The sequence below is a fragment of the Panthera leo genome, chromosome F2 (assembly GCF_018350215.1).
Source record: "Panthera leo isolate Ple1 chromosome F2, P.leo_Ple1_pat1.1, whole genome shotgun sequence".
In the NCBI taxonomy this organism is placed as follows: domain Eukaryota; kingdom Metazoa; phylum Chordata; class Mammalia; order Carnivora; family Felidae; genus Panthera; species Panthera leo.
Window position 1 is genome coordinate 18,121,619 of NC_056695.1, and position 25,269 is coordinate 18,146,887.

Below are 25,269 nucleotides of genomic sequence, written 5' to 3' on the forward strand. Positions count from 1 at the left end.
GGACGGCAGAGCTCAGCTTGGCGGGGAACAAAGGCGCTCACCAGCGCCATCTCCCCCGCCCATCCCCCAGCCAAAATCCCAAAGGGAACCAGTTCCTGCCAGGGAACTTGCTCGCTCCGCGCAAACACCCAACTCTGTGCTTCTGCGGAGCCAAACCTCCGGCAGCGGATCTGACTCCCTCCCGCTGCCACAGGGCTCCTCCTGAAGTGGATCACCTAAGGAGAAGCGAGCTAAGCCTGCCCCTCCAGCCCCCGTGCACCTTGCCTACCCACCCCAGCTAATACGCCAGATCCCCAGCAACACAAGCCTGGCAGTGTGCAAGTAGCCCAGACGGGACACGCCACCCCACAGTGAATCCCGCCCCTAGGAGAGGGGAAGAGAAGGCACACACCAGTCTGACTGTGGCCCCAGCAGTGGGCTGGGGGCAGACATCGGGTCGGACTGCGGCCCCGCCCACTAACTCCAGTTATACACCACAGCACAGGGGAAGTGCCCTGCAGGTCCTCACCACTCCAGGGACTCTCCAAAATGACCAAACGGAAGAATTCCCCTCAGAAGAATCTCCAGGAAATAACAACAGCTAATGAACTGATCAAAAAGGATTTAAATAATATAACAGAAAGTGAATTTAGAATAATAGTCATAAAATTAATCGCTGGGCTTGAAAACAGTATACAGGACAGCAGAGAATCTCTTGCCACAAAGATCGAGGGACTAAGGAACAGTCACGAGTTGAAAAACGCTTTAAACGAATTGCAAAACAAAATGGAATCCACGATGGCTCGGCTTGAAGAGGCAGAGGAGAGAATAGGTGAACTAGAAGATAAAGTTATGGAGAAAGAGGAAGCTGAAAGAAAGAGAGATAAAAAAATCCAGGAGTATGAGGGGAAAATTAGAGAACTAAGTGATACACTAAAAAAAAATAATATACGCATAATTGGTATCCCAGAGGAGGAAGAGAGAGGGAAGGGTGCTGAAGGGGTACTTGAACAAATTATAGCTGAGAACTTCCCTGAACTGGGGAAGGAAAAAGGCATTGAAATCCAAGAGGCACAGAGAACTCCCTTCAGACGTAACTTGAATCGATCTTCTGCACGGCATATCATAGTGAAACTGGCAAAATACAAGGATAAAGAGAAAATTCTGAAAGCAGCAAGGGATAAACGTGCCCTCACATATAAAGGGAGACCTATAAGACTCGTGACTGATCTCTCCTTTGAAACTTGGCAGGCCAGAAAGGCTTGGCACGATATCTACAGTGTGCTAAACAGAAAAAATATGCAGCCGAGAATCCTTTATCCAGCAAGTCTGTCATTTAGAATAGAAGGAGAGATAAAGGTCTTCCCAAACAAACAAAAACTGAAGGAATTTGTCACCACGAAACCAGCCCTACAAGAGATCCTAAGGGGGATCCTGTGAGACAAAGTACCAGAGACATCACTACAAGCATAAAACATACAGACATCACAATGACTCTAAACCCATATCTTTCTATAATAACACTGAATGTAAATGGATTAAATGCGCCAACTAAAAGACATAGGGTAGCAGAATGGATAAAAAAACAAGACCCATCTATTTGCTGTCTACAAGAGACTCATTTTAGATCTGAGGACACCTTTAGATTGAGAGTGAGGGGATGGAGAACTATTTATCATGCTCCTGGAAGCCAAAAGAAAGCTGGAGTAGCCATACTTATATCAGACAAACTAGACTTTAAATTAAAGGCTGTAACAAGAGATGAAGAAGGGCATTATATAATAATCACAGGGTCTATCCACCAGGAAGAGCTAACTATTATAAATGTCTATGCGCCAAATAGCGGAGCCCCCAGATATATAAAACAATTACTCATAAACATAAGCAATCTTATTGATAAGAATGTGGTCATTGCAGGGGACTTTAACACCCCACTTACAGAAATGGATAGATCATCTAGACACACAGTCAATAAAGAAACAAGGGCCCTGAATGATACATTGGATCAGATGGACTTGACAGATATATTTAGAACTCTGCATCCCAAAGCAACAGAATATACTTTCTTCTCGAGTGCACATGGAACATTCTCCAAGATAGATCATATACTGGGTCACAAAACAGCCCTTCATAAGTTTACAAGAATTGAAATTATACCATGCATACTTTCAGACCACAGTGCTATGAAGCTTGAAATCAACCACAGGAAAAAGTCTGGAAAACCTCCAAAAGCATGGAGGTTAAAGAACACCCTACTAACGAATGAGTGGGTCAACCAGGCAATGAGAGAAGAAATTAAAACATATATGGAAACAAACGAAAATGAAAATACAACAATCCAAACGCTTTGGGATGCAGCGAAGGCAGTCCTGAGAGGAAAATACATTGCAATCCAGGCCTATCTCAAGAAACAAGAAAAATCCCAAATACAAAATCTAACAGCACACCTAAAGGAAATAGAAGCAGAACAGCAAAGGCAGCCTAAACCCAGCAGAAGAAGAGAAATCATAAAGATCAGAGCAGAAATAAACAATATAGAATCTAAAAAAACTGTAGAGCAGATCAACGAAACCAAGAGTTGGTTTTTTGAAAAAATAAACAAAATTGACAAACCTCTAGCCAGGCTTCTCAAAAAGAAAAGGGAGATGACCCAAACAGATAAAATCATGAATGAAAATGGAATGATTACAACCAATCCCTCAGAGATACAAACAATTATCAGGGAATACTATGAAAAATTATATGCCAGCAAATTGGACAACCTGGAAGAAATGGACAAATTTCTAAACACCCACACTCTTCCAAAACTCAATCAGGAGGAAATAGAAAGCTTGAACAGACCCATAACCAGCGAAGAAATTGAATCGGTTATCAAAAATCTCCCAACAAATAAGAGTCCAGGACCAGATGGCTTCCCAGGGGAGTTCTACCAGACATTTAAAGCAGAGATAATACCTATCCTTCTCAAGCTATTCCAAGAAATAGAAAGGGAAGGAAAACTTCCAGACTCATTCTATGAAGCCAGTATTACTTTGATTCCTAAACCAGACAGAGACCCAGTAAAAAAAGAGAACTACAGGCCAATATCCCTGATGAACATGGATGCAAAAATTCTTAATAAGATACTAGCAAATCGAATTCAACAGCATATAAAAAGAATTATTCACCATGATCAAGTGGGATTCATTCCTGGGATGCAGGGCTGGTTCAACATTCGCAAATCGATCAACGTGATACATCACATTAACAAAAAAAAAGAGAAGAACCATATGATCCTGTCAATCGATGCAGAAAAGGCCTTTGACAAAATCCAGCACCCTTTCTTAATAAAAACCCTTGAGAAAGTCGGGATAGAAGGAACATACTTAAAGATCATAAAGGCCATTTATGAAAAGCCCACAGCTAACATCATCCTCAACGGGGAAAAACTGAGAGCTTTTTCCCTGAGATCAGGAACACGACAGGGATGCCCACTGTCACCGCTGCTGTTTAATATAGTGCTGGAAGTTCTAGCATCAGCAATCAGACAACAAAAGGAAATCAAAGGCATCAAAATTGGCAAAGATGAAGTCAAGCTTTCGCTTTTTGCAGATGACATGATATTATACATGGAAAATCCGATAGACTCCACCAGAAGTCTGCTAGAACTGATACATGAATTCAGCAAAGTTGCAGGATACAAAATCAATGTGCAGAAATCAGTTGCATTCTTATACACTAACAATGAAGCAACAGAAAGACAAATGAAGAAACTGATCCCATTCACAATTGCACCAAGAAGCATAAAATACCTAGGAATAAATCTAACCAAAGATGTAAAAGATCTGTATGCTGAAAACTATAGAAAGCTTATGCAGGTAATTGAAGAAGATATAAAGAAATGGAAAGACATTCCCTGCTCATGGATTGGAAGAATAAATATTGTCAAAATGTCAATACTACCCAAAGCTATCTACACATTCAATGCAATCCCAATCAAAATTTCACCAGCATTCTTCTCGAAACTAGAACAAGCAATCCTAAAATTCATATGGAACCACAAAAGGCCCCGAATAGCCAAAGTCATTTTGAAGAAGAAGACCAAAGCAGGAGGCATCACAATCCCAGACTTTAGCCTCTACTACAAAGCTGTCATCATCAAGACAGCATGGTATTGGCATAAAAACAGACACATAGACCAATGGAATAGAATAGAAACCCCAGAACTAGACCCACAAACGTATGGCCAACTCATCTTTGACAAAGCAGGAAAGAACATCCAATGGAAAAAAGACAGTCTCTTTAACAAATGGTGCTGGGAGAACTGGACAGCAACATGCAGAAGGTTGAAACTAGACCACTTTCTCACACCATTCACAAAAATAAACTCAAAATGGATAAAGGACCTGAATGTGAGACGGGAAACCATCAAAACCTTAGAGGAGAAAGCAGGAAAAGACCTCTCTGACCTCAGCCGTAGCAATCTCTTACTCGGCACATCCCCAAAGGCAAGGGAATTAAAAGCAAAAGTGAATTACTGGGACCTTATGAAGATAAAAAGCTTCTGCACAGCAAAGGAAACAACCAACAAAACTCAAAGGCAACCAACGGAATGGGAAAAGATATTTGCAAATGACACATCGGACAAAGGGCTAGTATCCAAAATCTATAAAGAGCTCATCAAACTCCACACCCGAAAAACAAATAACCCAGTGAAGAAATGGGCAGAAAACATGAATAGACACTTCTCTAAAGAAGACATCCGGATGGCCAACAGGCACATGAAAAGATGTTCAACGTTGCTCCTTATCAGGGAAATACAAATCAAAACCACACTCAGATACCACCTCACGCCAGTCAGAGTGGCCAAAATGAAGAAATCAGGAGACTATAGATGCTGGAGAGGATGTGGAGAAACGGGAACCCTCTTGCACTGTTGGTGGGAATGCAAATTGGTGCAGCCGCTCTGGAAAGCAGTGTGGAGGTTCCTCAGAAAATTAAAAATAGACCTACCCTATGACCCAGCAATAGCACTGCTAGGAATTTATCCAAGGGATACAGGAGTACTGATGCATAGGGGCACCTGTACCCCAATGTTTATAGCGGCACTCTCAACAATAGCCAAATTATGGAAAGAGCCTAAATGTCCATCAACTGATGAATGGATAAAGAAACTGTGGTTTATATACACAATGGAATACTACGTGGCAATGAGAAAAAATGAAATATGGCCTTTTGTAGCAACATGGATGGAACTGGAGAGTGTGATGCTAAGTGAAATAAGCCATACAGAGAAAGACAGATACCATATGGTTTCACTCTTATGTGGATCCTGAGAAACATAACAGAAACCCATGGGGGAGGGGAAGGAAAAAAAAAAAAAAAAAAAAAAAAAGAGGTTAGAGTGGGAGAGAGCCAAAGCATTAGAGACTGTTAAAAAACTGAGAACAAACTGAGGGTTGATGGGGGGTGGGAGGGAGGGCAGGGTGGGAGGGAGGACAGGGTGGGTGATGGGTACTGAGGAGGGCACCTTTTGGGATGAGCACTGGGTGTTGTATGGAAACCAATTTGACAGTAAATTTCATATATTAAAAAATAAAAAAAAAAAATTAAAATAAAAAAAAAATGCTAAATTCCCCTTCCTCCCAAGCATTCTAAAACAATCAGCTTCAAAATCCCAAGGAATATTTCTTTAAGTAATAACTATGTTTTATAGGTGGACAAAGTCAAATTTTATTACAACACAAAATGGAAAAGCAAAACAATTTGATTTGTAGAATCAAATGACAGATTTTTCTTTATAATCTTATTATATCAATATTACTTAAGTGTGGTTTCTAACTTAGTAATAAATAGGTAGCTATTAACATTATTTCATAGGGAATCTAGTTTTCATTCATTACTTTACTCAACTAACACTTCAGGAAATCCTTTGGGGATATTGTTCTTGACACTGGAGATTCAAAGAAGAAAAGACAAGGAATTTATATGCTGGTAGGGAGGGCAGACATGGGAACAATTAACCATTATGATGTGAAGATGCATAAGTTGCTTAGGGAACATGGGAGGTGTTACGTATAATTTTCTTGGGGAGTAGGAGAAGGCTTTTCAGACAAGAAACACTTAAGTACTTGAGTAAGACTTGGAGCTGGTCCAGAAGACAAGTTAGAAGAAAGCATCTCAAGCTTGGAAGAGAATCTGGGAACATCCTCTTTGAAGAATCAGCTTTTGGGGTATGAGTAAGAAATGGCAGGTGGACACAGAAGTGTATGCGTATGTGAAAGAGAGACACAGAGGAATGGACACAAGCACACTAACAGCAGTGATGGATGACAGTATGAGACGGGAGAGGATGGGGACTTGAAAGAAAGTTCAGTACTGAGGCCCTTACTGCAATAGTACAGGGAGAAGAGATCCAGAGATAAATTATGGCAACAGCAGGGAAGACAGAGGAGGAATTGGAGCAGATCCAAAAGATACCTAGAAGAAAAAATCGTCAGTTCTTGGTGGTAGATTTAAAGGAAGTGGTGAAAATAAGGCAGAGGAATTTAGGATGATGCTCATGTTTCTTAACTGCAACCACAGCAATGCCATTGTGAGCCTGAAGTACTTTTGTGAATATTCAGATGAGAAGGTCAAGTAGGCAATGGAATATGAATGTAAAAGTCCAGAAGGTGGACTTCACTGAATATGGAATGATTATTGAGACCATAGGGTGTATGTGTTCATCTAGAAAGGTTGGTGGAGGGACAGCACATCTGAGCATGGAGCCCTAGGATGAACAGAACCCACTGGAAGGGCAGGAGGAGAAGAGCCAGTGAATGACCCACTGAATGGTCAGAGAGACAGGAAGAGAACCAATTAGGAGTCATTGCTGATCTCATCAAGACAAGTTTTAGAGGAGCTTTGGGGCCAAAGGCCAGTGAGTCTGAATGGGAAGTGAAGAAATAGAGACAGTGATATAGGGAAATCTTTTTTTTTAAGCTTTTCTTTTTCTTTCTTTCTTTCTTTCTTTCTTTCTTTCGAGAGTGTTCACGTGAGCAGGGGAGGAGCAGAAAGAGTGGGAGAGAGAGAGAGAATTCTAAATGGACTCTGCACTGTCAGTGCAGAACCAGATGTGGGCATGAACTCACAAATAGCGAGATCATGAGCCAAAGTTGGATGCTTAACCAACTGGGCCACCCAGGTGCCCCTATAGGAAATCTTTTTAGATGCTTGGCTGAGAAGGGATGGAGAGCTCTGGGTCAGTAGCTGAAAGAGAATGCAGGGTCAGCAGCTGGGAAGAATGCATACCTGCTTACAAATTTATGTAGTTTTTCACTGGTTCACCTTGAGTAGCACCAGCTCACAAATAATTTTGAAGGCCATTGTTTTTAAGGGCATCAGTAACTCTGAATATGCCAGAAACAGCATTCTCTGGAACACTCAATGGTAAAAATTAAATATGGCCCAAAAATCTAAGGGAAATTTTTTCTTAAATTAAAACGATGTTAAGTATGAGACCCCGTGAAACACCATTTCTTTTCTTTTCCCCATAAGTCAAACGTGAAAAGGATGAATGTTTAATAAATATTTATTTTGTTAATAATTTATTTTTACCTTTAAAACAAAAAGAGACCTTCCCTCATATGATTTTCCAATAGAGAACACATGAATGAGGCCTGAATGAGTTTTATTCAGATGATGCATCCAATTTTGAATCTAAAATCAGATAAATAAAAACCATGTCAGACTTTCACAATTATGGAGCCTTCAGAGAACAAAAGGTAACAAAAGGCAATAATAGGTCTCAGAACTCAAAGGACATACATGACTATAAAGTTGAACAAAAATCAATTTTGTGTTTTTAATTTTCTTCAAGATACTTAAGACTATATTTTATTTTCTGTCTTTACAAATAGTAGCTTCATGTCTTTATATTGTTCCCCTTTTAGAGCATACCTTCTACTACCATTTGTCATTAATATCTTGATGGCAGAGATTTACAGAAAATTAATCAATGTGTTCTGGGTTCTTTTCAAGATAAAAGTTTATTTCCATTTTCCCCCTAAGTACTTAAGAGGAAAAGAAATAAATCATCTTCATGAAAACCATCCAAACTACTTGAAAGTGTCTATCAAAGTCCTATATATTGCAATTTGTCACTGAACAGAAGATGCTAAGAAAAAGGCATTGTCTTCTGCATTTAAAGGTTATCTAAGCCATCAGAGGGCATTTTTTGAATAATTTCCCTAAGAACAGTGATAGATTTGCATTGATCCAGTCACACACACTTATCTGTCATCAGGAGAAGGAATATTTGAGATGGATGAATAAGGCACTTAGAAATATGGATGACATTTCTGACTTAAAAGCTTTACTACGAATAAGGAAATCACACTGAAGTGTCCCGCTGTTCCATGATGTGCAAGAGAGTCTGTGCTGAAAAAGCAGATTTCTTTCCTTTCTATTCTTATTGAGTCTAATGAGGAGATATATATATATATATATCTTGTGTGTGTATATATATGTATATGTATGTACATATCTACATAGATATAGTTTTAAAATTTGACTTTTTTCTAGTGCATGTTATAGCACTTCTGTGTTCCAAGTTATCTAAAACTTCCATTGCTTCTAATTTCAAGCTTCTAAAATACATGTTGAAACAAGAAACATGTGAAAATAATTTTGAAAAGAATAATTTTGAAAAGAACTATCAGGAGGACCAAAAATCCTCCTAAGAATATAACAGGATCTCATTAATTCTGTGTTTGACATTCCTTTGCTCAATTCAGGGGAAGCATGGAAAATGTGTGTACTTATTAATTTATTCATTCTGTCATCAGCTACCTATTTGGAGGTCTCTATTTGCTTGCCACTATGGATATAGTGGTGAACAAGAAAGTAATGGCCTGTCCTGGGTGGCTCAGTCGGATAAACGTCCGACTTCAGCTCAGGTCATGATCTCACAGTTTGTGAGTTCCAGCCTCTCATCGGGCTCTGGGCTGACAGTGTGGAGCCTGGAGCCTGCTTTGGAATCTGTGTCTCTCTCTCTCTCTCCCTGCCCCTCCACCACTCATGTTTGCTCTCTCGCTCTCTCTTTCAAAAATAAATAAACATTAAAAAAAATTTTTAAAAATGCATTTAAGAAATGGCCTGTCCTCATGAAACTTGCTTTGGAACTTGAGGACGACTAAGGCATTAATCAAATAATCCTAAAATTATGTGTATAAAAACTATGATAGATATTCTATCCATGTGCTGTGGGTACATGTAATAAGCTGGGGTTGGAGCTGGGGAGTTCTAATTCAATCTGGGAAAATAGAAATAGCCATCTTTTTGCTTGATCTGATATTGAAGGAGTAACTATTGTCCAGGTGAAATAGTCAAAGATGTGGTTGTGGGAATGAAGTTGCTATAGAATAAATACTAGGAAGAGTAAATAACATGTTAAAAGGCCCTGAGTTTCCACAAATGAAGCCTGGCCTGTGGGAGGTCCCAACCTGTTCAGACGCTGTGGGGCGAGCATCAAAATTCATTCCATCCCTCAACCAAATCATTGCCTTCAAACTCTGACTAGATCTACCTTCCATGCTTTTTTAGTTAAGGTTTTCACAACTGCAATTATAGCAACATTCCCTCGCTTTTACATTGCACTTCCATGTCCTCTGTGGGGTGGGTTGGGTAAAGCAAATGAAATTCAAATTATTTTGCCACTTTTTTTTAAAGGCTTAATAAAGGGATGATTGAACTGAGGTGGCTAGACAATATAAGAGCTATATGTATTCTTCATATAGCCCCTGCCTCTGTCTTTATGCTTCTCTCCCAATCATTAGACCTGAATGATAAAGATGCACTTATTAAAAAGAATGAAAGTTCCTTTGATTACATACTTCTTCTAAGGAGTGATAAACTTCATAATTATATCCAGAAAGGTATCTTCGATTTCTCTGGGTTCGCAAACTGCTTGCCTTTTCCAGTGTTTTCTGAAGATCTTCTATGAGGATCCTGGATTTGAAATGATAGACATGATGAAAATTGAATGGAGAGCATATAAAAATCAGGCAATATCAAAAGAAAATCATGCATCAGTGAAAAAGAATATAGCAAATAATGACATTTCTAAAAATACCAAATGTTGGGAAAGTACTCTCTTTTGGGAAATAGAAACTGTTAAATTGGGTAATGAAAATCTAAAATTAAAGAAGATGGTCTCAAATAATAATAATAATTACTACCATTTATTGAGCAGCTACAAGAACCGAATGATGGGTATGGGCATTTACATTTATTGAATACCTACTTAGGCACCGTGCTATGTATTTTACGTACACGAGCTTAGTTAACAAACCTATAAGGTAAATTTTACTCTTAAATTTTACAAATGGGGAAAATGAGCCTCAAAAGGGTCAAGAACTTGCCAATATCATCTGCTAGTGAGAACAGAGCTAGAGTTTGAGCTTGGGATGTGAACCTGGATTCTAGTCTTTAGACTCTAAGCCCAGTGTGACATTAGGAACACCAAAACAAGACAAGGCAACACAATATGAAAAGTTTTCAAAGGTTTAAAAAAAATGTTTAAATTTTTGCAAAATTGAGTTGGGGTATATTGGGTTTGCATTATTTTAAGAGTGGACAGACCTTCTAAAAATAAACAAGTGAAACTTGTTTCCACTCAAGATAAGAGCAATTCCTCACATTTATCACCAGAAAGTTAAGAAGTTCTGATGTGGATACATCTGTTTGTTTGGCAGCTCTTGGTAGAACCACTATTGTTCCCTTTAGAAAGGCAGTATTTTCCTAGGAGTTTCAGTGCAAAAAAACTATGCCTCTTAACTGATTCTTAGATTCTTTATCATTTATCATTTATCATTATTAATTGATAAATGACTTAACATATTACTGATCGCATAATGAAATACCCATTCAGAGAATTGTCAAAATAATTCTAATGGAGAATTGCTCCTACAAAAGATTTATTTTAATATTTTCTAGTCAAGTTTGCTAGCATTTTCACCAAAGTAAGAAAATTATCATGTAAAGTTTTTTAGTTTCAAGTTGTATGGAATCATTCCAGTTGGATATTAGCTCCTTTGATGAATAAACTCTTAGGCTTCTCTGTCTCCTTTTAAAATCTCCAAGTGCCATAAATGGAGTTAGTTTTTGGATTCCCTAATATTTGTTTAGTCATTTAGGCCAGTGATTCTTGAGTTGCATTGCTTTAAAGTCACCCGTGAGCTTTAAAAACTATGCCACACTGAGGTGCCTGGCTGGCTCATTTGATCTTGGGGTCATGAGTTGGAGCCCCAGGTTGGGTGTAGAGATTACTTAAAAATAAATAAACTTAAAAAAAATGCCACACTGGGCCCTGCATAGACAAGAATATCTGTGAATAGGTAGAAGTCCTTTTTTTTTTTTTTTTTTTAAATTTTTTTTTTTTAACGTTTATTTATTTTTGAGACAGAGAGAGACAGAGCATGAACGGGGGAGGGGCAGAGAGAGAGGGAGACACAGAATCGGAAGCAGGCTCCAGGCTCTGAGCCATCAGCCCAGAGCCTGACGCGGGGCTCGAACTCACGGACCGCGAGATCGTGACCTGGCTGAAGTCGGACGCTTAACCGACTGAGCCACCCAGGCGCCCCGGTAGAAGTCCTTTTTAAAAGCTCACCTAGTGATTTTAATATATTGTTGGGATATTTAGGCTAATGATCTGGAAACAAATAATTTAGGCTAATTAAATCTGGAAACCCACTGGTATTAGTCCTCTCAGTTTCCATATTAAATACAAATGGAAGAAAAAAAAACAAATGGAAGAGAATATGAGAATATAGCTGACCCTTGTTTCCTTTTTCCTCTCTTGAGTGTCTGTGCTAGATATGGTTAGCTGCCTACTCTCCATATGGACTTCTTGTACTGCAAGGGCTGGGAACCCAAAAATTACTTTTTCTTGACTCTCTTGCAGCTAGGGTCCCGGGTACGAATTTGTGAACACTGGTAAGATAGGAAGTTAAGAAAGGCAGTGGCCATCTCCTGCTGTTGCTGTGACCATGTCAAGGTCAGAAATGTGACTGTTCAGGGAAAGTCGAGGTTGCTGGACTCAGCACTCCAGTGTCTAGTCACCAGCTTTGCAGCAAGAGAGGCAGTTATCATCACAACAGTGAGGGCTGTACTATCACAGCAACAGCTTCTGGACCTCTGGACTGTCGCATGAGGGAGAAATAAATTATACGTGATTAAATCCATTGTGTGTGGGGATCTGTTATGGGTTGAATGGTGTCCCCTTCTCCCTCAATTTGTATGTTGGAGTCCTAACCCCCAGCACCACAGAATGTGACCTTATTTGGAAATAGGATTGTTGCAGATGTAATTAAACTGAGGTTACTAGGATGTATTCTAATCCAATATGACTGGTGTCCTTATAAAAAGAGGCAATTCAGAGGCACCTGGGTGGCTCAGTCAGTTAAGTGGTTAAGTGTCTGACTTTGGCTCACGTCATGATCTCATAGTTTGTGAGTTCTGGCCCCACATTGTGCTCTCTGCTGTCAGCACAGAGCCTGCTTTGGATCCTCTGTCCCCCTCTCTATCCCTTCCCAGGTCACACACATGTAAGTGTGCAGTCCCTCTCCTTCTCCCTCTCAAAAATAAACATTTAAAAAAGGGGAAATTCAGTTTGGGAAAATGGAAAAGTTCTGGAGGTGTATGGTGCTAATGGTTGTATAATGTGAATGCACTTAATGTCACTGAATTGTATATTTAAAATGGTTAAAATGGTAAATTTCATATTGCATATTTTACCACAATTTTAAAAAATGGGGGAAATTACTACACAAAGACACAAGCAGAGGGAAGATATGAAGAGGCAAAGATGCCCATCTTACACACCAAGGAGAGAGGCCTGGGACAGGTCCTTCCCTCACAGACCTCAGAAGGAACCAGCTCTGCCCACACCTTCATTTCAGTTTTCCAGCCTCTGGAATCATGAGACATTAAATTTTTGCTTTTTAAGCCAGCCAGTCTATGGCATTTGTTATGACAGCCCTAGCAAACTAATACAGGTCTCTATTCAATGACTATACCTTAATACAGACCCTAAAAGACCAACCTGAAAGTTAAAATAATTGTGGTGTGGCAGGTCTAGCCTCATTTTCCTTGTCAAATAGTTGACACCAGCAGAATAATGAGAAGGAGATCAAAATGGCATTTGTAAGTGTCGTATTTTCTTAGTCCTTTGTGGTTCATGATTATCCCTACCCTAGGTGCATGTACTATAATGTAACAGCGACCAGAGCCACTGAAAACTTTCCAAGTGATGTCAACATTCAGTGTAAAACCATGTCCCAAAGCTTCCAGGGTGGGTGAGGCTCAATATTTGAAATTCCACTGCCAATTTTTACAGGTATTTAATTTATAAAATGATTGAATTTTTTATGACAGAATGAATCATCTCATCTTTCATGTCATTGAGAGGGGCTGATTACCTAGGGGCCAGACACATGAGGTCACATTATCCCTTCCTTAAAGATGACTACAGCTATATATTATGTATAGTTGTACAGAGTTAATGATAATCTTTTGGAAATACCCCAGGCTACAATAATAAAAGTCAATTAAAATGATCTCTATCTACTGCCCTGTGGAATTTAATCAACTCTTATGTGTTATTATCTCGGGACCAACAAAATGAATAATTCTAAATGATTGTCCTCCATGAGGAGACAACTGATTTAAAATACTCATTTTTTAGACTCTATTCTCTGTGACATAAAGTGTGATATTTTATTCTATATCAGTTCCACATGACCTGTATTTAATGGCAGGAAATAGAGACTTGTTAAAATAACTGGTATATTCCTTTCTACTGAATTATAATTAATGAAGCATGTGAGTTGTTGCTGAGCACCTATAGATATAATTACTAAGCTCCTTCCTTCCAGGCATTCAGAGAATCAAAGCACGCCTTCAAAGTTATAGTGATGACTAAAATGTGTTCAATATGAACAATAGTTTTATGCACAGCTGTGACTCTACCCTGTTCTAGAAGGACAGAAAAAATACCTTTCTGCAAAAAGCATATACGTACTTTAATAAGGCTGTAATTATCTTTCTGGCAGGGAAGTATTTGTGTGGACCAGGGAGGAATGTCACTGTCACTCTGCACCCTGTGGCTCAGCCTTCCAGAAAGACTAGGGCTTTCACCGTGGACTCACAGAGCCACAGGCCCATCCCAGGCCTTACCAGACATCATCAGGGATCTTTGTGCCAGTTTTGATAGTACAACCACTTGCTAAGAAGTTGGAGTAATTGAGGTTAGTCATTTACAAATATGCTTCACAGCCCTGAAATCCTGAGTTTCCAAATGAAAGGCAGGTCACTCCTTCCCATGTCATTGATTTACTACACTGCACTTCTCTGCCCAGATCCTGCATTGACTTTCTATCTCTCCACCACTTCCTTTTCCCTTGTGTCTGCTGGAATCCTGCTTTCTCTGTAAATAAACTTCCTATATTCTCGTCTCTTCAGAGAACTCTCTCTTTTCATATTCTTGCCCTAATGGAAATGGAATTCTCTCAAGGACAGATTCTTTTGTGGCTTTCTCTTTCGCCACACCACCTATCATGGGACCAGAGGGAAGGAGGTCAGCATTCTCCTGAACCCCAGCATTCTCACATGCTTCCTCATCAATCTTCTAACTTCCAGAAAAAGCTCATCCTGCCTTCAGCATCATGCCATTCCTTGTTTCTTTCCTCTGACTCCTGGGTACTTTCTGATATTACTGTCCCAGGAGCACATCTGTCTCTCCACCTCTAATCTTGTCATCAGCCAATGAAATTCAAAACTGCTATGATGATTCTCTGGTGATTTAGTCCATCCATTCTCAATCACATCAGTCTCAATGATTTACACTCCATTTCAGCCATGATCTCTATGACTAACACCTGAATCTTGTCACCAGCCATGAATGTTCTACAGCAGGACTCTTAATCTTACCCTACACTTTGTCAAGATTTTCTTCCCTCCATTTCCTTGTTGCCCTCAGTCATGCTGTATCTTCTTTCAATATAAAGATCATTATACCTCTCTTGATTCTTAAATTTGACTACATAATTCCTCCTAGACTCTTTTCTTTTCCTATCCAGATTTGATGCCATGGATGAATACTTAAGCTAGTATCTCACTAGGAACCTCACCTTCTTTGATCCTGACCTTTCTGTGGTCCTAATCCAACAAAATCTCAACTCTGTATGAGTGCTACAATCGACCTTCTTTGCAACAAAAACCCCAGCTTTTCTCTTGGTAACCCTCTTTAGCTCATTTCTTCCCTTTTAGTAGATAATTTTGCTTCTTATTCCACGTAGAAAATTTAGCCCTTAGTTATGATCTCTTTCAACTTGTTGACTCTCCTCTTTATAATCTTAACTAGACTCACATTTACCTCTTCAGTCTTCCCGGATAAGGCATCCTTTCTAGTGCTCAAACCCATTTCTCCATTGGTGCATTCTATCCTGTACCATCAGTGTGTCCTTCCCTACTGGTCCCTCCCTTCAGCCTACAGACATACAAAAGTTTCCCCCTACCCCCTAAAATCCCAAATTTGAAGCAGTCATTGATGCTGCATCTCCTCGTAGTCACTCCTCATTCTCTGCCTCTCAGCTTATTTTAACTTCTAGGAGCAGTACTCTGCTTCTTCATGTTCTCACCTCCTATTCACCTCTCTGTACTTTCTCTGTCTTCTGTTCCTGACAATATAATCCCACCGTGAGAGTTACCAACACAATTTTCATTGCCAAATCCAAAGGAAACCAGTCAGTCCTTTTCTTGCTGGATATTACTGCACCACATGGCATCACTGATGTTCTCCCTCCTGAAAGTCTCTCATTTCTTAACTTCTGTGACTATCTTGCATTTGCTCCATTCTTACTATTTAATGATTCCTTAAAAAAAAAAAACCAAACCAAATATCCAAATTTATTTGAATCTGTCTACTCAATCACCTAAGCTAGAAGATTTGAGGTTGTTTTCGATTTCTTCCTTTTCCACCTACATCCAACTAAGTGCAGAGTCCAGGTGGTTTTGCCTATTCACTTTTTTTTTTTTTTTTGAAAGCTTTCCTTATCCCACTACTCTGGTCCTGACTCAAGGCCTCACAACATCTTACTTGGACTATTGTAGTCTCCTATTGCCCCTCCACCCCTACTTACACATGGCTCCCTTGCTTACCTCTTTCAAGTGTGCAGAACCACATACTAGATAGCCTGAGCTCCTAGCCCTGTACATCAGACTTCCCACAACCTGGTCTTCTCTCAACCTCTCCAGCATTATTTGTTTCTACTCCCTGACTTGATTTTGTACACTAATAATACTGAGCCACTTCAGTTCCCTACACAGGTATTATACTGTTTTTTCCCTTTGCTTACACTGTCCCCTCTGCCTGTAAGTCCCAAGGCTCATCTTCTGCTTAGCGGTCACTGCTCCTGCAGAAAGTTTTATCTGCCCCTGCATTTTTATCCACTTTCTAAGCATTGCTAGGCTGCTCTCCATTCCTCAGAGAAGACCTTCTGTGTTTACAGTGATCACCTGGTGGTAATGGTGAAATGAGAGGTCAGTGTTGTTCCTCCCCACCACCACCTCGTTATTACACTAATAAGATCCTCAAAGGTGAATATAACTGTGTTACATTCAAGTCTGTTTTCCCCAATTTGAAAAATAGTACCTAAAATGCCATTGTAGGCACTCAATAAAAACCTGAATTGAATACAGCTCTCATTCAGTTCAGTTTAGTACAAATGAATTAAACAAGTGAAAAAGAATGCTTACTTGTACTGGATGTTGGCTTCCTGTAAGAAGGCTAACAGGACTTGGGAACCATTTTTGGGAATATGAACATCAGTAACTGCTCCTTTTGATACATGGAAGATACTGCTGGGCTGCCACAGGTCCACCTATAGTGCAGGAACCAACCTATAATTCATATTCAGTTCAGGTGGGGAAAGATCCACGTCACGGCGTGAAACATGTCACATTTTGGATTTAGACTCAATGCTTTCACCATCAGGGTAAAATTCTTATTTGAATTTGGTCTCCAAATTATATCATATCCACATAGAATTTGATCATCATTTATAAGCAATAAAGACCAATATACAATAAAGTCACAAGGTAAAAATTAGATAAAATAGTTTTAAGTATACCTTTGATATTCTTGAAAATTATTACACAAATCTTTGAATAAGAAAGATATAAATTACCTTATATTTTACTACCCAAGCGAATTATGGTAGCTTGACAACAGCTATCAACAAAGTTTGATAACTTTAAATGGAACAGTCTCCAGGTACTTCTTCCTTCCCCAACACATGCCTTTTACCAATTCCTACTCAGCCTTCACATGGCAATAGAAACATCCCTTTGTCAGGTTGGACTTTTCAGCTAGGGTAGTCTCCTGGTCATAGTTCTTAGAGCAACTCATGCTTCTTTCATTATGTAATTTAATCCTATCAGAATGTAAGCTCCTGTAGGTTACCACCTCATTCTAAGTGCCTAGAATGGAGCCTTGTGCACATCAGCAACTCACGGTTGCATACGTATAGACTCCATGTAATAATTCACTATATGTTCACCACATGCCCAGTGTTTTGCAGGAAAGCAGGAGCTGTGACTCTTTAGCTTACTGTAGTGTTTCCAGTGCCTTGTCTAATGCTCCATATCTGGTAGGTAGTGCTTTACATTCATTGATACAATTACTGAACGCATCTGGGAGGGAGGAGAGCCCTATCTTCTGCACAAGCCGAGAGCTACCTTTCGATTAGGCACAGTTCACCTTTAAAGTCATGTCGCATGGGATCTTCTCTTTCTATTTCCAGCCTTAGTCTGGTACAGGGCCTTGATCTCTGATCTGGTAAGATTTAGTTACTTTATCTTCTCTTAGGTGTCAGTGTCTTCATTCTTTTAGGGAACTCTAAAAGACCAAAAATACTTTGCGACTCAAGGAAATACACCTCTGGTGGTATAATTTAATCTTGAACAGGGCAGAAAGGCATTTGTTTTGGGGACAAAAAGTCTCTTTTTTGTTTTTTTTTTTTTTTGTTTTTGTTTTTTCCCAAGCAGCTGACTCCTCCACTAAGCTGCAAGGGCAAATCTGACTCAGCTAACATGCTAGTCCAACAATCATAGAAAAACAGAAGTGTGGGGCTGGAAGGGATGCTGAGAGGTCATTTAATCCATCTGTCAGCCCTTGGGCAAGGATACCTCGAGGACTGAACAAACCTGTCCCCAATAGACGTATCCAAACCACATCTTTTAAGTCTCCAAAAGAGGAGAGTCTAAAAAATCCTAGTTTAACTCATATCCATGTTTAACAAGATTGCAGATGTTTTTCTTAATCCCTTACACTGCAGCACAGTTTCATTTTTTCTTGTTCCACTCTTCAATAAGGAATGGCCGGTTTCTTGTCTTTGTGAGATCAAGTACATTGGTATCTTTCACTTTTCTTTATATGATAGATTTTCTGATCCTGTAATCATCTTTGGGACTTGCCTCTAAGCCCATTACAGAGACATATTTTTGATATTAAGGTTTGTTACATCCCTTAATGCCAGTGGAGGTGAGGAAATAGTGCTGTATTTGGAGGGTAGAGAGCCATAAGAACCAAAAATACTGTGAATAGCCACCCTGGAGATTAGTTTGTGTGTCATTTTCCAGGGTACATGCTAAAATAAGACTCCTCATCCAGTAGAAGAGAGTAGCTTTCCTATAGGAGGTTCCATTCAAGGAACATACCCCATAGCATGGCCTGGAGAAGGCTTCCTAGGAAATGGGTCTAAAGGAAACAAAACTAATTCGCAAAATCAGGAATTGTACTGTTGTGATATTAGGAAAATAAGTTAAAATGAATTATCAGCTTTTCTCCAATAATATTTTGGGGAGAGGGTTCTTGGATATATAATACATGGGTATTTAACCCTGGGTGGCAGGCATATGCTTATAACAAGATATAGGGACAGCAATACTCACGTGAGATTTTTCAAGTGCCACCCACTTTTTAGGTATTTCTAATTTTTTCAATAATACCTTGAGGTAGGAGCTAATGGTATATATATTTAAAGAATGAGAAGACTCAGATTCGTAGAGGTGAAGTCAATTTTCCAAGGATGCACAGCTCCAAAACAGTGACACAGGATGTACCCACACTCCAGTGCCCATATGTGCTGACTGGGTTAAGTGTCTTTGGGATCTTCTGAGAATACCCCCAGGAGAATAAGCAACATCCAACCTCCTTAGTGTTTGAGGGGGTTTGGTTGGCAGGTTTCACACCCTGGTTTTTCCTGCCAGGGGTTATTTGCCCTATAAATTGTATGTGGGTATTTCAAAGTTCAAATCAGCCCACTCTGGGCAGGTTACCATCATTTCCTTAGGGTGTTATCCCATCTGGATGAATGGTAAACTGCCTCTGAATGGCAAAGCTGGGTGACACTTTATGATGATGACAATGAAGGATCAGTAACCTTGTCAGGATGGCCTCAGATTGTATGCCAACTATCACAGGGTTTTGCTATAAACAACCATGTGATATTGCAAGGAGAGAACGCTCCTCTATGGAAATTTCTGGCCTTGGAATCTGGTGTTTGTTCCCATGTGTTCCTTTCCTCATATGATGACCAGTCACATACAGTCAGATCTATTTAAGAGGTGGAGGAAATTTAGTGTATGGTCAAAAGCATGGACTTTGGAACCTGATGGCCTTGAGCTGGAATGCCCTGCTAGTATCGGCCGTGTGACTTCAGGGGAGGTTTTTAACATTTCTGAGCCTCAAATTCCTTATCTGTATTGGGAATGTAATTAAAAAGCCTATCTACAGACTTTTCTGTAGGATGAGTTGGAAAAACAGAAGTAAAACACATGGCACGAAGTCTGGCACATAGTGAAAACTCAAAAAATATTAGCTATTTGTTGTTTTTTTTTTTCTTTTTGAACACATATGAAAAGAAAAGCTGGAAGCAGTAAAGTTCTACTTCCCATATTTCTGATTAAAATGAAGACTATGATGAGATTATTCCTTTATTTGGACATTAAAACCTGTAGATGGCTTTAAGGAAGAGAGGAGCCAATAAATACACCAAGAATATGAGTAAGGCTGGAATGTTTCCTAATGCAAAGGCAAACAACTGGATTTGAAACCACTGTAGCATGGATTCTGGAATTCTCTGGATTCCAGAGTCTGACTTCCTACAATTACATTTAGGCTCTCCACAGTTAGCATCTGTGTGATGTAGGGTGAATTCCTTAATCTCTTTGGGTTTCACATTCTTCATCTGTAAAATGAAGGTGATGATTACACTTCCTGGTTGTTGTTGTTATAGATTGGGATTATAGAGACTACAGAAAATGCAGTCATTAAGAGCATTAATTTTGGGATTCAAGGCAGGCTGAGCTTGAATCCTGGTTCTGCCAGCTTATTAGCTGTCTGACTCTGGGCAACTTACTTTAGCTCTCTGTGCTTGTTTCTTCAATTATAAAATGGGCTTATAAATACTATATGTCTTATAGATTTGTTAGGCTTAAACTAATACGTACGAAATGCTTTAAATAGCATCTGGTGAACAGGGGTCATTTGTTAAATGATAAATGATTCAAAATTCAAAAATAATTTCTCTGCAATGAAAAAATATCATATTTTAGTCTAGCACTAATTTCATGGCTCTTTTGGTTCTTGTGCTGTGTTTACTTACTGGCCTGGTCCAGCCTCCATGAAGCATCCACTGTCTTTCAGGTGACTGATTACATACCTGGTTGAGGTATCACTGAAGGTGTAGTCAGTGTCCCCCAGCAGTTTCTGAATGAGTCCTACATGTGGATATGGGAAGACAGGTGGTATTTCTTCAGCTTGGGAACAGATGGCCTGCCTCCCAGCTGCTTGAAGTAACATAGAAGCATGAGAGAGGAAAGTCCTACTCTATATTTACTCTTACTTTCTGTTGGTTTGGAAAAGTGTTAGGCACTTATGTATCACATAAGAGGTTTCTAAGTAAGAAACCTCAATATCAAGTTTGTGGTCAGCTAATGTTTAATTTACATAATCATATTAATTACATATTAGCACACATAAAAATCTTAATGCACAGAAAACACTCTCTCTTATATACCCTTAAAATTGTCTTTTTGGTCTGGATCCACTTAACCTTCTTGAATCTTCTTTTAGGATCTCTATGACCTCTTAAGACGTTTTCTGACACCCAAGTTTAGGTCAAGTACCTTTGTTACCTGCTTTCGTGTAACTTTTAATTATATCTCATTTTTTACAGTGATTATATTAGTTTCCTAGGGCTGCTATAATGAATTGCAACATACCGGATGGGTTAAAACAAAGAGATTTAGTCTCTCATAGTTTTGGAGGTCAGAAGTCCAAGATCCAGGTGTTGACAGGGCAGCATTTCCTCTGAAATCTCTGGGGGAGGATCCTTCCTTGCATCCTCCAGCTTCTGGGGGCTCCAGCAATTCCTTGGCTTGTAGCCATATTATACCAATCTCCGTCTCCATCTTTACATGGTCTTCTCATCTGTTTCTGTATCTTCTCCTCTTCCATGTCTTCTAAGGATACTTGTGATTGGATTTAGGGCCTGAGTAATCCTGGATGATCTCATCTTGAGATCCTTAACTTAAGGATATCTGAAAACTCTTTTTCCAAATTAGGTCATGTTCACAAGTTCTAGAGACATATATTCTGGGGGGCAATTGTCATATTAATATTAATATCTGTTTTCATATTATCTTCATGAGAGCAGAAACTGTGAAATTCTCCCTTCCATATCTCCAATGCTTGGCCCCAATAGTGGCCCCATATCCCCAGTAGTGGCCACTTCAGCAACACAGTTAAAGAAATGCTTTTATTTTATGGTTATTGTTTGTCCTTGCTCTACTTCTCATGACTTGTTAACATTTCAAATAGCAGGGGGCTGCTGGAAGGTAAACTTAGCCAGAGAATATGGTCTCTGGTAAACCAGACATATGGTAGGTTGTTACAATTGTGGGACTCATTTTACCTAGCTTCATCCTCTCTCTCCTACAAAATGCTAAGTTATCACTTCCTAAAGCACAGACCCAATAAATACAACAAAAGTCTTCAGGAATTTAGGCAACTCATTGTTTCACCACTGAAGAAAGATGAAAATATGTTATTAACTAATTAGGAGTTAAAATAGTCATAAAAATTAGTGGAGGCCCAAGAGTGGGATAAGTCCAAATGAAAGCATTACTTATAAATTTCAGTATAGTAGAAATTAATACTATAGCATGAGTACAGTAAAACCTTCGTTTGTGAGCATAATTTGTTCTGGAAACATGCTTGTAATCCAAAGCACTTGTATATCAAAGCGAATTTCTCCATAAGAAATAATGGAAACTCAGATGATTCATTCCACAACTCAAAAACATTCATATAAAAATGATTATAATACTGTGCTATAATACAAAATAATAGAGAAAAATAAATTAACCTACTCTTACCTTTGAAAACCTTCATGGCTGGTGTGAGGGAGACAAGAGAGAGGAGGGTTATTGTGTAGGACAACTTTCACTATCACTAATGGAATTACTGCTATCCATTGGCTCCATGGAATCTTTTTCTTTTCATGAACTTTAACAAGGAACCTATCCAATGACACTTGCTTTTGTGTCTTTTTGAGGATCTTAACGACATTGTATTGCCATTAAACAGATTTATCACTGCTATGACAGCCTTATTAGGGTAGTGCTTTTCTACAAAATTTTATACTGTTTCCCACATTTTACACATCTCCCTAATCTTGTTTGCAGTGAGAGATTCTTCTGCCTTTTTCTCCTCCTCTGCAGAAGAGATGCAGACATAGACTTCCTATAAAATATTGCAATTTCGGTCACTTTCATTTCTCTATGATTTCCTTCTTAACTTCCATCATAATCATCTCCTTTTTACCACCTTTCTTTTCAACCTTTTTCTGCATGGGGCCATTGCATATGCTCTCACGGATATTGACTACAGTACAGTATTAATAAACGCTTGTTATATACTGTATTTAACATAACTGGCAATAAGGCAGCAGAGGAAATGGTCTAAATCTGCAAGCAGCCTGACCTAGTATGAAGCAAAGCATTCCTAAGCTTACTCTTGTATGGAAAAGCAGAGGACTTTCCATAGGTGCTTTGAAGTGACAAAAAATACACTAGTGGCAGTTGTGGGCATCTTCCAATGTTCTGAAAAATCATTGATTTCTGCCAAGCACTGGAGCCTGAGACTGAGCATCCAAGCATGGAAGACGATCAACCACAATCCCAGAGAGAGAGAGAGAGAGAGAGAGAGAGAGAGAGAGAGAGAGAGAGAGAAAGCATTGGCTCAGTTGTGATCATGTAATGTTCTGCAGCATGTACTACTCGTAATGCAAGATATTGCTCACTTACCAAGTTAAAATTTATGAGAAATGTTTGCTCATCCTTCAGAACACTTACAAATTACTTGCAACCCAAGGTTTTACTGTTCTAGTTATCAGAAAAGCATTATACCAGTGACATCAGGTAAAGGTGGGAAGTTCTGTTTCGGTGTCCATGTTTTCCATCCAATTCTCTTCAAGGCTGAATGCTTATCATCATAATTGGATAGTAAGACTCATTTATTCAATAAAGCACACATTGGAAAAGAAAATGATTTTTAACATTTCCCTGAACTATTAATTGGTACATTCACCAATTTGAAAGGATTATTGAAGACCATCAAAGATGGAATATATGGGTTGTCAAAAAAGATTTAATTTATAGGCTTGTTTCAACAAGGGGTAATCTCAGAAAGACAAAGAAATTTAGGGGATTTTGGGGCTTTTGTTAGGTGATTTTGTGTAGGGTTTAAGGAACTCAGATTTTTCTCTGGGTTGAATGCTATCAGAATGAAGGGAATTCCATAACTGAATATCTTGATAATTGTATCTAGAAGGTGAAAGAAACAACTGGGACTATAATTGATAAAGAAGCAGTAGTCATATTAGCTACACACAAAAACAAAACAAAACAAAACAAAACACAAACGAAAGAACCCAAAACAAGGGATGTTTTGTCATTTTTCTGGTTTGGTCTATTTTTTGTTTTTCCTGTGTTTAGACACGGTCTTATTTTTATCTTATTTCATGAAGAACATAGAATAGTCTTGTCTGATGCTGGTACTCTGTAAAATGGTTAACACAAGAATACCAAGGTCTGGCTGTTCGTGTCAGCCTGGCTTCTGGCTGCCAGGAGCTGCTTTCCCCCATCTCAGGATAATTACTATTTTACTAAATTCTTATGATAACTAATGGTATGCTAGATGAGGGGTGGGAACTCTGCATTATCAGGCCAGAGTGGCTTGGGGGGGGGTGATTTGAGTACTAGGGTCATTGGGGTTATGGAATGAAGGATGTAGACCTGTGATGGTTTGCCCAGGAGAAATTAGAAACTCAATGACATCTGACTTTGGCACCCTGCATCTTTCTGTAGCACCTGCAGATCACCACATTTTTCATATAAAAGAGTCGATACTACCTTAATTCCTGCCCTCTAAGTGAACATTTGAAGTCTTATAAATACTAAGGAAAGGTTCCTAACTGCTACACTAGAGACTCTGAGAATTTAGCAGCCATTCAGGAAGATGAAGGCAATATTGTTAGATGAAGGCAATATTGTTTCACTATATTTTGCTAGCTTAAAATAATTCTATTCTTAAGAATTGAGTTAGCATTTTTAGCTTGGTTTTGTAGAATGGATAAAAATAATCAGAAATTATCTCATGCATCACCTGGATATCCATTAACAAGGACATTTGAAGACAAGAGCCCCTGGACTGCATCTCATCAAGTAATAGAGATTTCCCTCCACTTTCTATTGATGATTTATGGTTTTAGCATAGATAATTTTCTCATGATATGTGATTGCTACATCCAGAAGTATTTACTTTGGTGTACTAAACAAGAGTATGCTAATGCATTCACAATAAAATGTTTTTGGCTATTCTCTGGGGTTTAATACTCAGTGGAAAATCGCTTCAGAGTTTGTTATGCATTTATTTTTTCAGATGCTAACTCAAGAATTCTATTATTTATCTCAAAAATCAAACAAAACTCATCTTTGCTTTCATGAAAAAAAAATTCTAACTTAGGAAATAAAAAAAATGGTTTCTTTCTGGCTCTTTGTTAAGTTTGCTATGTCATATTCCAGAGACTTAATTTTCTTAATTACAAATAAAGGCCTTAGACTACATTATTTCCAAGTTCCCCTCATACTCTATAAATTCTGTCAGACTCAGTGTGGTTTTCTGAATATAAAGGTTTACATTTC

At 38.9% G+C, this 25,269-nt stretch overlaps 1 protein-coding gene across 2 annotated transcripts in view; it reads right to left on the reverse strand.

Annotated features, from left to right (window-relative positions):
* Positions 1-25,269, reverse strand: part of CPA6 (carboxypeptidase A6) — a 364,246-nt gene that overhangs the window by 102,893 nt on the left and 236,084 nt on the right. For both annotated transcript variants that reach the window (XM_042924104.1, XM_042924103.1), the window contains exons 3-5: positions 16,756-16,880; positions 9,834-9,948; positions 7,558-7,659 (exon numbers count right to left, since the gene is read on the reverse strand). In XM_042924104.1, coding sequence (XP_042780038.1) covers positions 7,558-7,659; positions 9,834-9,948; positions 16,756-16,880 — 342 coding nt within the window. The remainder of the gene's footprint in view (positions 1-7,557; positions 7,660-9,833; positions 9,949-16,755; positions 16,881-25,269) is intronic.